General features: G+C 40.1%; 1 protein-coding gene across 1 annotated transcript in view; it reads right to left on the bottom strand.

The window, feature by feature from the left end:
* The window catches only part of hdac4 (histone deacetylase 4), a 157,275-nt gene that overhangs the window by 129,879 nt on the left and 12,344 nt on the right, over positions 1-15,052 (bottom strand). Inside the window, exon 2 of the mRNA XM_042494096.1 lies at positions 11,650-11,906. Within this exon, the coding sequence (XP_042350030.1) occupies positions 11,650-11,671 (22 nt within the window). The 5' untranslated portion in view covers positions 11,672-11,906. The remainder of the gene's footprint in view (positions 1-11,649; positions 11,907-15,052) is intronic.

The following is a 15,052-nucleotide window of genomic DNA, read 5'->3' as shown; positions in this document are numbered from 1 at the left end:
ACATGGAGGATCACTGCTGGCTTTTTTAAATGCAGTAAGGTAGAAGGTCTATGAGAAGGGATCTTAACTGCTATTTATTTAAGCGATGTTTACTAAGCAGGCATGTTTTTTTTTTTTTAAAGGCCTTCAAATTACACACATTCACACATGCAAGCTGCCAAGTACAACCACAGGAGTCTACCGTTGGCAGCTGAGCAGCTCCAGTGGAGCAGTAGGAGTTCAAAAGCCTTGCTGAGTAGAAGGCTCTGAGTGAAGAACATAATACGTTCACTTTAACAACCCTGATTTCCCAAGCTGAATCAGAGTTATAAAGCCAGCAAACTCCTGGTCTAAAATCCTCTTCTTCCCCTTTAGGCACACGAGTCATATGCCGCTTGGGCCATATTACAACTAGTCTCTACACAGACTGGATTTCAACAGTAATTTGGAGACCTTGTGGTGTAAAGTCAGTGTCAGTTTGATTGCAAAGTGGATGGAGGACTGTTCCATGTTAGCACGGGTCTCGCTTGGAATGGACTGGTTTGCCACACTGCTTATTTAAAGCAACAAACAGACAGAGGGGTCAGGGTCAGGTGGAGACTGTGTCCAATCATGATGTTTAGAGTGGGCCAGGCGTTAAGAGGCTCATTCTACAGCGCATTCATTAGCATGGCAGAGCTGATCCACAGCACCCTACTGCTGCCTGCTGGTGCTGAGCACACAGACACTGGCTCCTGGGAGCGGACGTCTGACATATGAGCTCATCTTAAACACGACTATGCCACTAAATGCAGCAGATGACCACCCCGATGTCAGTAAAACCCTACAAAAGTGCTTGAGGATGCTGCTTTGAGCTTAGAGTGTTTGATGTTGACTCAAAGGGCAAGTGGTTTTAGGAGCATCACAAAAGAGCGCACATAAGAACTGTCAAGAGTTCAAAATGCGTGACTGCAAAAAATGAGCTTCCTAACCACGAGTGAGCAGTCGATCCATTATCCACCTGCTGTCAAAAACACCCAATTTCATTCCATTAAAAAACTGCCTGAAAATGATTTTTCTCACTTGGCACATGCACACATCTCATGTGAATAAAATAAAAAGCAAACAAATAAATAGCAGCCAGTAGTTTCACTTGATAGTGACAGTGGGCGAAAAATGGTAGTCAGACAATAGTTGGGAATAAATACCAGTAAAATAATCATACCTATGGTTATTTATTTTGAAGTTCAGAGGGCACTTCAGTCAAAGATAGCAAAGCTCTCATGCTTTTACCCTTTTTTCCAACATTTTTGCTCATCTTTCGTTAAATGATAAATAGCACACTTTGCATAGAGTGGGTGCAATTTAACTATGTTTGACAGCTGGATAGCTCTACATCAATACAAACATAGCCTCTTTCACACTTTAAAATTTTGTATTATGTCCTTTAGAATTCAATGCGCATACTTGTTGCTGACAGCAGTGATGAAGAATGAGAACTTTGTATCACCTATTTACATCTGACAGGGTTCCTACAACTTGAAGCATGTTAGATTTAATACTTTTAAGACTTCTTTAATCTCTATTTAAATTAAATTTAAAACCAATTTTACTATAGGCAAAAAACATAAACCAACATCAATTACCGGTTTACGGTTTGGGACAATTCTGCCCAAATGCTTATTGTTACATTAAACATAACAGTTTATGTGTCTCAGCGGAAATGAGCGCAGAACAGAACTGGGTAATATCTGGTGTTTGTTGACGGGTTTCTGGGTGATTTCTGTTTCTCACGCCGTGTGAGGGATTCCACAGCCTTGATTCTCACCAGGTGGAGGTTGAAAAACTTTTTGCATGAAGTACACAGACTCTTGTATGCGTTACCTTGGACCGGTTTGAGCCAAGCATCCAAGGCAGAAACAAAACATGAGTGTTGTTGGTTCCAATATCCTGACCAGCATGATGGTCATGCTAGCGGCATTCTGTATATTACTTTAAAAAATAAATGTTTCCACTTATTTTGAGACACAATTAATCAAATTCTAACTCAAATGTCTTGACATTTTTAAGACTTGAAAAAATGTATTTAAGACATTATAATACAAATTAAGCCCTTATTTTAGGATCAGTTCATTCAATGCCTTTTAAGGTGTTTTACGGATCTGTGGGAACTCTGATATAAAACATATTATCTAGTGTAAACATACATTTAATGAGGTTCTCATTGGTTGCCTCACTGGTTGTGCTCAAGGCAACATCTGATTGATTCATATAAGACTGCTCTCAGAAGATGATCTTTTGTTTGTTATCACAGTTCAAAGACTCCAATCTGCATTTTTTTCACAAACTTTATTTCAAAACAACAGATTGATGTTACATAAGACAAAGATAAGTTTCTCTCTCTTGTTTTCTGTCCACTCTGTTTACTCTCTCTGTCTCAACTATTTTAGAAGAGCTTCATAGTCAATTAAATTCCATTTAACTTACAGTGACATTAATTAATTACAGTCCCAAACAGAATCACTTGGTTGTGAAATCCCAGCAAAGCCCAACCTGCAGAGTCTGAGCTTAGAAAGTACAGTAAAGAGGGAAGCAGTTTAGATGTTTTGTTAGGTTGGGCTGTGTGTTGTGGTAATTCTTGGTGTGGAGGAGGGTGGGGTTAGTGATTGTAATTGATTATAAATCCATGTTTGTCAGTCTAAAGGGCGTGAAACTGTTTCAATATTCAAGCTGCAATTTCTTTATGTTTTTAAACAGCTTTCCTGAAGGGCAGGACCTGAATCTTTAAATCACCACGTTAGCGCCTTGAGTACAAATCTGCGGGGGATGCCAATCGCAGCGAAACACAACAGCTCCGTGGGGCATTTCATGCATTTTTGAGTACACCGCAGCACACAGCAGAGTTTGAAGGCCTCTGTTTCAGGGCTTATCCTCGGATTAGTGCCTGGAAAAGTTCATTCTGCCCTGGGAGACCCAGGGTGCACTGAGCCCTTCCTAACAGGGATTGTGTAACTGCTGGGAACTTTTGATTTTGTTTTGTTCATAGAAGCAGGAGGATTACATCCTCAGAGACCCACCTGACCCGCCTCCCTCTTCTTGGCTGTCCCCTGTTGAACCCGTATGGCGGATTGCACCTCCCAACCAGATGGGAAATACAGCAGCGCAGGGATCCTCTGTCTTACTATAGCGGGGTTATTTGAAGCACAGAGGACTCATAGACAATGAGAGTGAACATTTCACTCATACTGTAAGCTTAGTAGCAGATGTGGATCCTTATGGGTTAATCTTTAGGGTCTTGGATGTTCTTAATCTCCCTATCTATTACGGGTTGGACATCTGGGCTATTCTGAGAGCTGTCTACTGTAGATAAATGTGTATGGTGGCAGCTCAAACACAAATAATGGCCTCAATGTATGTCTCAGGCCTCAATTCTAATCATACTTTTGCTTCTCCCACTGAGTTGTAATTACATGTTTTTCCTGCAAAGCAGCAGCACATGTGGTGTGTTAAAGCTTCAAGGTAGCCCACTTCACTGACAGGCCTGCTGAAAGCCAGACCGAATAAACACACAAAAAAAAGCACACACACAAAAGGTGAGTAATCAGTCCCCATTTCAGGAAATTTAAAAATCCAATGCTGTTTGCCTAATTTAGCAACCAAATCAACCATAAAAATCACTGAATAATTAAGAGCGAAAGAGCAAAAAGAGGAGATGGGTGGATCTTTGTTTATGTGAAAGAACGGGGCACAGCAGTTTGAGCACAAAACACGTAATTCAATTCTGAGCTTTCTTTTCCGGCAGAAGCAAAAGCTTTGAATGCTTAATAAATTCTTCCGAAGGCTAAATTGCACACTTGTTTCATCTGGCAATGAGATTACTCGAATGGAATATTCTGGAAAACTGTGGAGAGAAAGACAATAATGAGGCAGTAATCTTATTTCTCCACAGCGGCTTCCATTGTTCTCTTTTTTTTAAAAAAGGCTCCTGTTTAGTCTGCTTCCACTCTCATTCCCATCCGTCTTTCCATTGAGGAAATTTTTTTTTGCAGAGCCAAGGATAAATGAGAACAATAACATTTCTGTAGCACTCAAATGCATCAAGGAGGGAGATAGGAGGGAGCGCTATTGTGTCCCTCTGGCTCTCTGGGACAATCACTTGATAGCAGTGGTGACTGAGTGAGGCTGCAAGTGCACAGAAGCATCACTCTCCCTCAAAACTTCTTAAATAACTTCCTCTAAATAAGCTCAACTTCACTTTGCCTCTTGCTTTGGTTGACTTCAGTCATCCTTAGACAACTTTCAGTGCATTCACACTAAAACATATCAATTAACACCCCGAGCTCTCTCCCTGTGATGATGGCCCCTGTAAATGAGGAATCATCAGCGCGGGTCAGCAGGGGTTAAGCTCCCTTTTTGAAGATTACGCTTCACTTTCCAGTGGCCCTGCCCAGACACTAGCCACTCTCTTCTAATCCACCACTGCAGGCTTTTGATAGCTCCCACTGCGAGTCCTTATTACAGTTACTGATTAAAACTGAGAGACGGAGAGCACAAAGACAGATAGGAAATGAGAGTGACAGAAGAGAGGGAAGGGCAAGTGAGAGAATTAAAAAACTGCTCCTATTTCAGAAGCAAGAGACTAAAACTGCAGCAGCTGACTTTGATTACCTCCAAATCTAATGCTTCAGCTTAGATATGGTTACACAATACACACTTTTACTCCACTGAAGCTCGGGTCCAACTGATATGTTTGTAATTTGCTACATAAGAAAACCGAAAATGAATTAGTCCAAAACATTGACTTTGTATTTGACAAGATAAAGTGTCACCACAAAAGCTTAAAAATTACAACCCCCCAACAAGTAAGTCTAAAGTCTTTGAACTGAAGTCCCAAATCAAGTCACGACTTGAGTCAAGTCCCAAGTCAACGACTAAGAAGACCCAAGTCATATCCAAAGCCCTACACTTTAAGTTTTGAGTCAAAGAAAAGTCACAATGCGCTCTTAGCCAATCTCAAATGTAGGGATGGGGATTGTTAGTTTTTACTGATACTGTCACTTTCACCCATTCACACAAATTCACACACTGGTGGCCGAGGCTACCGTACAAGGTGCCACCTGCTACTCAGTAATCATTCACACACACACTCACATCATCAACGTGCCATCGGGAGCAATTTGGGGTTCAGTATCTTGCCCAGGGACACCTTAGGATTCAACATGTTGCCCAGAGGAGCCAGGAATCAAACAGCAGACCTTCCGATTACCTTTGAGCCACAGCCGCCCCTAAGATGAGGCGACAATTATTTTTTAACAGAGCTGGAATTATTTCACTTTCATACTTTAGTGTAACTTAACTGTCACTTTCAGTCATGTTTTTACTGATGAGGAAATTAATTATTGCATTTATAATTTCAATATTTACAATTTTTGCATTGGTAGTTTTAATTTTGTATTATTATATGATTACAGCCTATGACAGGACGTTACACAGGTTTTAATTCCATCCCTACTATCCATTTTATATTGCTGGGAAAACAAATTTCTTATGCAAACAACAAGCTTCTAGTTTCTCGCCAAAAACTAAATTTTTTGAAGTTAGATTTAAATCATCATGATTTACCTTTGCTTAATAGTCATTTTGCTGAGCCGACCTTGAACATCACATTACAATGAAGTCATAAAGTCATCGAATCTCTGACTTGATTTGGGTTGCAGTCCAAACTTCTGATTTTTAGTCCAGAACTGTATTATGACCATCTTCAAAACACTAAGCGCTAGATGCTAGAGTAAGTCATGGCTGCAAAAATTGGCTAAGAAGTACAAAACAGTGACTGTCACAGCTGTAAAAGAAGGAACTTTAATCCTGTTTAATGACGTTGCGGCGCTCCATCGATCACAATAGATGACAAAAATAACAACAGTCTTATCTGGCATTAGCAGTTTATGCTCCACCATCTTTTGTAAAGCACTTACTGTGCTGTCAGCCCTCTCAATCATTCCTTCCCTCCTCGCCGATACTGAATAATCTGTGGGATAAAATCTACACATGGCCGTGCTCGTCCCAAAAAAACTTGACATGAATAATTCACAACCATCTGCCATGGCTCAGCGGTCTGAATAAGACTCTGAAAAGTGAGGAGGTGCGATTCTTGTGTTTATTTTAAAAACCAACTCCTCGCTGCGGCCCCCACCCTGTACCTCAACACTGCCCTGCTGCAGCGAGAGACAACTGCTCTCCTGCTCCAAGCATCTTCCCACATACCGACCCGCTAATCTAAAAACCTGCACGTTACGGTAATGTGTTTCTTTTCGTCCACACCTTACTGGAATTCGCTCTTTTAGTTTTGTTGCATGCATGATGGAGAAGGGTGTGAATTAATCTTAGGTTGGAGAGATGGATGAAAACACACATGCAAAATGAATTCACAAGATGGAGCAGTAATAGCAGAATCATCCAAAAAGTCCAAAGGGACATTCAGCTATCTATGACTGCCACAGGGGGAAAGAGCGTATTCTGGGTTTCACTCTGCAAACACACACAAGCAGAAGTCAAATTCCCTGCAGGCTACCAAAACTATCAGCCAGCATCTATATCACCAGGATGAGGAGGCTGGGATCGCTCCAAGGCGTAAAACAAAGACTAAACAATACCAACAATACTAAACCCAGCATGAGCTCTCTTTCTGGTCCGACTGTACAGGCCTCAGAGGGGTTTAACAAGCTATGCAAGGCCTCCAGCAGCAGACGGCCCCTCTCTTCTGTTTGTGTTCCAGGCAGGGGAGTCGCTCTGCATGACGATTTATTGACGCAAGATCCCCCCTCAGCCAGGACCTGCCACCGATTACTGCCGCTGGAGAGCCGAGGGGAGGGTCTTGTTGGGGATGAGAGAGTTTGTCTGTGTGTGTGTTCTTGCTCTGGCTCCAAGGCCATAAACCCGGTTCCAAAATGCCAAGTAGCATGTCAACATGCCAGCCTTTGCCACCCAAGTTTAAGTCCGACAAAAGGCCCTTCAGTGCTGGAAAAAACGGTGGGTTTTAGAATGGGAAATGATGATCTGTCATATGTGGAAAAGGGCTTAGCAATGCTGCGCAGACAGGAGGGCGACAAGGGGAAAATGAACTGCTAACAGGAGGTGAAATTGAGGAGTGAAAGCTTCATTCTTAATTTGGGAGCTCCTCGAGGTGGAGAGAAGTCTGGCAGTCGGAATGTTTTGGCTTTGTACGGCATTTCAACAGAACTATCCCTAACCTATTTTTGGTGTGTATGGAATATCTGGCTTCAATATCAACCATACGAAATCTCTTTTCCAAAAGTGGGATTATGTTTATCCATCAACCGTCAAATTGTGAATGAGCAAAAAAAGGCTCCCTTCCTTATTAAAATGCGTCATGATTACACTGTGGATTCAGCTTGGGAGTACTTTTAAAGAAGAATTTCAACAATATGAAGCAAATCTAGCCTGTCTCTACAGGAGAAAGATGCAATAACTTTTGAAATTGAACTAAATTGATTTTGTTTTACAGTTAAAATATAAACTTAAACATGTTTCTGAAAACGTGAGGCGATATAGATGAAAGGCAGTAACAGAGTCTTGGTTTATATTTGATCAGTGCTGCTTAGTTTTACGGTTTGATCTCCCTCTTTATGGGCCTCCTTTTTTACTGTGCAGGGAGCAGTATGGCGCCCACATCCTGTTCACAGTCTCTCGTTATTTCAGCTAAACAGGGCATTTAAATATGTTTCTGGAACCATTTTAGCCAAGAAATAGCCAGTGCAGTGACATGATCTTGATTTTGGGGCTGTACCCTACTCAGAATGATGTCAGTCAAATGAGATTTCGATGTTCAATACAAATACTCAACAATTCGTTTTGTTTTCCATACAAAGTTTTAAGGGCACTCAGGGGGATGTTCAGTGTGACAGTGAAACTCACGTAATATTATTCAGCTAATGGCACAAACGACAGTTTGTAAATGTGAAAAACAAAAACATTTTTTGCTATCAAACAAAAGCGAGAGACTGTATTTGTGTGTATTTGTGGGCACTCACTCCACACCAAAATCTGGGGACCAAAACATACCCAGAGGTACACTACACAGAAAAAAAAAAGTCTCAGTTGACTGAGGGTATCCGAATGATGAATCCCCGACTTTAGAGTGGCAGCCCTACTTGATTTATATTCTATCAGCACTGCCTAGTTTTACCGTTTAATGAGATTTTGGTATGACTTCCACAGAAATAGAGAAAGGGGCGGATCAACTCTCTTGATCAGCTGTATAATCTTTGTTTACAATGTTGGTGGCACAGATGACAGGCAATACGAAAATATACAGCCTGTGGTTCAAGTAACAGTCTGTGAGCCAGTAAAACACCGTCAAATTACATAAATTACATCATTTGGCGGCGTTTTTCCATGGGGGATGAAGAGATATCTAGGCACTGGTTAGACAGAGGAGAGTTTACCAGTTTATCCAAACTTTTATCCAGTGTTGGTGAAAATCTGCGAAATATTACTTTAAGTGGAGTCTTGGTCAAAAGAAGCACAAGCAAGTCAGATGAACTCTATGAAATAACCAGGAAATTGACAAGCATACCTCATAACTGACGACAGTGAAATTGTAATCCCACACTGCAAGTTATTTTAGAAACTTTCAAAGACTTAAAGGGAAAAACTTGTGAGGGCTGAGAATAGACAGAGCATGGAAATTATCTGAGTTGAAGGAAATTATGATCCAATCCAAGGTTCCACTTACATAACACAATGTATTTAAAAAAGAAGAAGAAGAAGAAGAAGAAGAAGAAGAAGAAGAAGAAGAAGAAGAAGAAGAAGAAGAAGAAGAACAGATATCTGTGTTCGCAGCTATCTAAATGGCCTGACACATCCACTCTGACGCAAACCGTTTGGCTGGGACAAAACCATGTCTCTACTCACAGCTCAAGAGAAAAGATGGTGATGCCAGCAACCCACATTGTGCCACACAGGACCAGTAGCCTCACAACAATTAATCAATGGCTGTGACATCACTGCACTGGATACCACCAGAACAGCCAAAGCATCATGGGTAAAGGAGGACACAATTGGCCTTTTGTCTACTTTGGTCTGCAGTTGAGGAAGAGCCCGATCTGGACCATGGTTGTAATTTAAGAAAAAAAAAGGGGGGTATTAAGTAGGACACATGGGTGGCTCCCATGGGTCGAGGTCAAGCACACCAGGGAATCCATTTTTGAGCATGCAAAGAGAAATCTGTGAACTGTGAAATATAATTCATGGCCAGTAAACACACCAGATAAAAGTCATGTTTGTGGAGAGTCACTTAATGGACGTTGCAGTTTTATTGGAATTTTCCACGGACTAACTGTCATGTTTAGCAAATGTTTGAAAAAAGAAAAACGTGATTCAAAAGAGAGTGAATCTGAAATCACTTTTTTGTCATACATTGTTCTTTTCCACCAATAGTTTGAGAAATTACCAAAATTAAATAAATAAATGCCATCTGTGTACATAATTATTGTTGTGATTGTATTTATTTGCTATCAAAAAATTAAATTAATGATATTAAACTTGAATTTGGACCACTGCCTTACTTTTTCACTCCCACATGACCAGAAGATGCAGGCATAAACAGTGCCAATACTCATGTTCTGCAGTATCTATACACTGGTACCAGCTGCATAATTTCTCTCTCAGTAGTGTGTGTGTGTAGACGTCAGTTGGCACGCTCCCACTTTGGAGAAGCAGGCTGGAGTCTGACAAGGAAGCTAAGCAATGTACTGCTGTGGGGGGTCAGCAACAAAACAAATTTTAGCCACCTAAAAGAAGTCCTACTCAAAAGCATTCAATGACAGTTTAAGTGTACACTTTATTGAGACTATTTTCACTGCTTTACCTTCATGTAATTTAGTGATACCCAATGGGAAAATGAATCCTCGAGGGTTATATCACTCTTGTAAGCCAGAATCCATTGAGAAAAACATCTAACTATTTTTAAGTACTCTATTTAACCCCACTTTAAAAAATCAAACATCAATATTTTCCATTGTATTGAACAAATAAAAATTACTACACCTCCATAAGAAACAAAGGAAGGAGGAGATCTGGAGTAAGCCAAAACTCAGAAATTATGTTCAAATTAAAGAAAATTACTACACAGAACCTTATTAAACATTAAACTTGAGGAGGGGACGGAGGTCGCTGTGTGCTCAGTTTTTCTGTTTTTTTGCCCTCTGTATGGTGATCTGAGAAAGTATTTGTTTGAATAAGTTCAGGCGAAGAACCCTGACATATTTTGGTTGGTTGAGTGTGATATGTTGAGTTGGCTCTTTAAGGACGAGATTCATGCCATAGCTAGATTCACTGAAAATGCATGGGCATCACGCCAGTAAACACTGCAACCAGTATAATTGCATATTATTGGTTTGTATGTTATGAAATGCTCCTTGTATAATATATATTTTGTGCTGTGGACATATAAGAAAGAGCTACGCGACCAACTTTGTATTTTTTTTTTTTTTATATATTGTTATTGTCAGTGTCTTATAGGCCCATTTTGGCTGGTCACAATTAAGTGCATGACACTTAAATAAACTAATCAATCAATCAATCAATCAATCAATCAATCAATGTGCAAAGATTAGAAATTCCAGTACTGTGACAACACTGGTCCACAACTTTCCTCCCATTCCACTGCGCTCTTGCTCTCAGATGGAGAGCTACACAACTGGGTTACAATTAAAATGAAGAGTGCAAAGTTTGCTTGATACAAAAGAGACAATGACTCTCTCCCTCACATGTAAAATATTAATTCAGCAACACCTCAAATTAAATATGGCATTTAACTGAGAGTAACAGCTTCACTCCCATTTTACTTCAAAACTAATTTGTCTGCATCAATTTGTTTTCTTGGGTGTGCATGAGTGCAAATCAATTAGACGCAGCACATCCAAAATACATACTTGGATGAACATGTGCCCTTTCCTACACACCACCGTCACCGTTTGCAACATGCTGGAGTTCGCCACTTTGCCAACTGTCAACTCAACCATAGTCAATTACTCTAAGAAGATTGAAGAGCCCATGACAAAAATGCAAAATTGAAACAGCAGGTTTGGTGTAATGAAAATATCAGCTGTATAATCAAAATGGAGAGACAATTTTACATTTTTAACATGCTTGCTCTCTGTGAAAAAAACACGTGCTAGCTCTGGCTAAGAGAGAAATGTCTGAATTGATAATGGCTACAACACAAGTCAGTTCCGTCTATTTCTGCCTTAAACATCACAGTGCACAGAAGTCCGTTTTCCAAGAAATACTGCAGAATAAAAGCTCTTAATTAGCCTGTTATAACTGTGCTCAGACATCAAAGAAAAGGATGTCGTCAGAAGCAGGGTTAAGTTGCCCTGTCTTTCATAAATGAATGAAACTAGTCTTGGCTCTTCAAAGAGGTATAAAAGCATTCGAATATACCTGAACACAATATGGACAGAACACAGGGTAATCCCAAACAACATAACCACAAAAGAACGTACCTATACTCTTACATAAATTCAGTAAAAATCACCATTATCATCTCTATTCTCAGAGGTTGTGTTTTTCCAGTAGTACAAGGCTCTTCTATGTCAAAGAAACCACACATGGACTGAAAAGCACAAGAGCCCATCTTCTGAACCTCTACATTTTTTCACATCTTACCTGATCGACTGTGAGAGCTCATCGTTATGGGTGTTGTTGCGGGGCAGATTTGACAGGGGAGGAGAGATGAAGCGGCGAGGGTGTCAGTGCACCTCCGTGGTGGCTGTAGTGACCACCATGTGTTTCCCAGCCAAGCTGGTGGTGCCAGGCGGAGACGTCAGGCCAAAAACAGACCAAAAGCAATTGTTTCTTAAAGCTTCATCATACACAGATGGAGACCTCAGTGGTGTGTTGTGGCAAGATTCCTTCCAGACAGGCTGTAAAAGGGTGGATGAAAAAGAGTGTTTTTATATGCATGGGAAATTGCAGATATACCAATTAACACACTTCCACATTTAAAACAAACACGACATATCCTAAAATTATTGAGCTAAAACCCATCTGTGGTTACCTGAGGCCATGTACGGTGCATTAACGGCCCAGAGAGCAACAAAGACCTGCAGTTCACCAGCCCTCAAAGAAACTGTTGACCCCTGTGTTTAATAATCAGTTTGTCTGTGAACCTAACTGCACATGCTTAAATTCTCTCCTCAACCGAAAGTAGGCTTTTCAATAGTTTTTGGTGAAGCTGTGTAATATATTTCACTTGCTTTGTAATGTGCACGGTCAGCGGTGAGCAGGCTGCCAAAGTGAGGCTACCAGCCACAGAGGAGAAAAGTCAAGAACAATTGAGAAAATCTGAAATTAAATTCCATCAAGTCATGTAAATGTTACTTTTATTTGTTTATTTACAGCCCAATCACTTATCAAAAAGTTGCCCCAAGGGGCTTTACAATCTGTACAATGTACGACGCCTCCTGCCGTTTACTGCCCCTTCCTTCGGATGATGAATTAAATTGAATTACGGAATGATTATGGTTTCATTTGGACCAGCTGGAAAAAATAAATAAATAAAAATAAAAATAAAAATAATAATGGCAATTAGATTGTTCATACTAGCTATAGGCAATGACACAACTATAAGCAATAAAACAACAAAAATTAACATTGTATTTATTGTTACTTAAGTAAAATACAGCCTGTTTCATAATGTAACCCCCTTTTTCCAGAAAAAGGTAGGAGTGGGCAGGTTTGTTATCAGCTAAATCAAGGTGCTAAAAGCTAGACGTGGACCTGAATATTGGAATATTAATTTGTTGGGTAGGTGTTCGGTTTTCAATTTTGTAATTAGAATTTTTGTTTGTTTAGTTTTTGTTTATAACAATAGAAAAATAAGAAATAAATAGAAATCTCAGTGCTTCCCATACATGACCACCATGTATAACCCCCCCTTGCCCCGCTCTCTCTTGCTCTCTGTTTATCGGGGAGACAAGTGGACACTGTGGTCCCTCCATCTCCCTGCCACTAGGAGACAGCTGCTGCAGGAGTGTGAGCTCTGTGCTAGGGACAGGTGTGACAGTCTGCCAGCATACACACAGTGACATGGCTAACTGTTTGTATCACATGGCTAATATTTCTGAACGGTTATTAATGCATTTAACAACAGAGTCCAGCCGTTTTGGCATTGGTGTGAGTTTTGCTGGGACTATCCTAACAGTTTGGTGTTGGATGTAAGCTTGCTGCTTTGCTTGTGCTAATCGGGCAGACTTTGAACTGACAGTCCAGCAGGAACACAGCAGCTCCAGAGACCATTTTGGGATTTCAAGATTTGTCAACTTCTAATGACGTTACTAAATCTTTACTTCCACGACTTGCATGGTCAGCTGTGTGCGTCTTAATAAAAGGCTCTTCCCTGTAAATGAAATGCAGTCAGAGGCATCCTCATGGCTTAGAGTTACCTCACAGTCAATAGCAGAAGAGAAGAAGAAAACTTTTCATACTGTCAAGTGTGTGTGTGTGTGTGTGTGTGTGACTCTGTGTGTGTGTTATGCAATCAAAACTGCAAGGAATATGTGAACACACACACATACATGAAAGCCACTGGCTGCTCAACTCTAGCAGAAGCTAAAACTCACCTCTGTCACATTTAACAGGTGTCAACTGAGCTGAACACAAACAAGTGGTAATGAGAGCTGCAATCAGTCACTAGAAATACCACAGAGTAAACACAATACAAGTGTGTATGTTCTCCCTTCATCTTCCTGTCAAATACACACACACACACACACACACACACACACACACACACACACACACACACACACACACACACACAGTCTCTTTGCTGTCACAGTTATTTTAAAGCTGTTGAACTGAATTACTGTCAAATGAATGAGTTCAGTGGAAAGAAGGTGCAAGCAGCGCATGGCCAAATAAAACCTCATGGAAACAAGTTACTGCCAGGTTTCTCCAGGGTCTTATTCCACTTTTTAGGACTTCTCATAGAAGAAAAAGCAACCACTTCAGTGAATGACAAATTTAATGGAAGTCCAGCTTATTCCTTAGTGTTAAATGAGAAGAAATAAAGGCATCGCATTGGAGGAATATTAAGATATTCTAAGTTTTTAAACCAACTAAAAATGAGCTACAGTATTGCCCTCACAGTTTCAGTGGAAAGTCCATTTATTATGCCACCTTTGCTCTTTTTTTTTTTTACACAGAACCAAACAACAGCTGCATAATGCCAATCCAATTTGTGATTTTAGACAGCATGCCAGCATTGCTGAATCAAAAGAGTGATGGGCAGGACGATTACCACAACTAGGATTAGGTATTGTTTGTTTTTTTTTTCCAATACCAATGCCAAAAAAATACTTTTAAAACAGTACCAGTGCCTAAACAGAGCCTGGATTACACACACACACACACACACACATATATATATATATATATACATATATATATATATTTTTTTTTTAAATAAAGCCATTAACAACATGAAATAGTGGCTTTTTTATTGCAAAGGCCAATTTGAATTAAAATTGAATATATTATTTGCTCTAAAAAGTTTATACTGCACTTATATAAATACGAATTAATACAAAACACTTTGCAAATTTACATAACATATCCACATAATCAGTAAAAACTAAACCAGCAACAATAATTAAATACTAAATAACATCAAAATACATTTTGAGTTATTGTCTCCCTAACTAAGGAGAGACTTAGCCGCCAGAGATATATCAATCTGTTAAGGAGTGGCTACAGTGTAATTACCTGGGCCACCTCAACAGTTCATCTTAAGGGAGCCTGGTCAGTTTCTAATTCGAGGCTATATTGCTATACTGGCACCAGGTTTTGGTACCTAACCCTGACCACAACACTGTCAGCCTCTCGGCCATATCACACAGTGCTTTATAAAACAATGACAATGGCATAACATGGCAATAACAATCATTTACTGTCCCTGTTATATGGTGTCTGATCTCGCTCTTTGCTCGGAGAGTAAGGAGTTCCCGCACATCATTGTTTTCCCAATTTGCAGACATTTTCAGCTACTGCTCTTCATTAAGTTAAACGG

This window comes from Plectropomus leopardus, chromosome 10 (assembly GCF_008729295.1).
Source record: "Plectropomus leopardus isolate mb chromosome 10, YSFRI_Pleo_2.0, whole genome shotgun sequence".
NCBI classification, from domain to species: domain Eukaryota; kingdom Metazoa; phylum Chordata; class Actinopteri; order Perciformes; family Serranidae; genus Plectropomus; species Plectropomus leopardus.
Note: the sequence above shows the minus strand (reverse complement) of the source record. Positions and strands in the feature narration are given on the sequence as shown.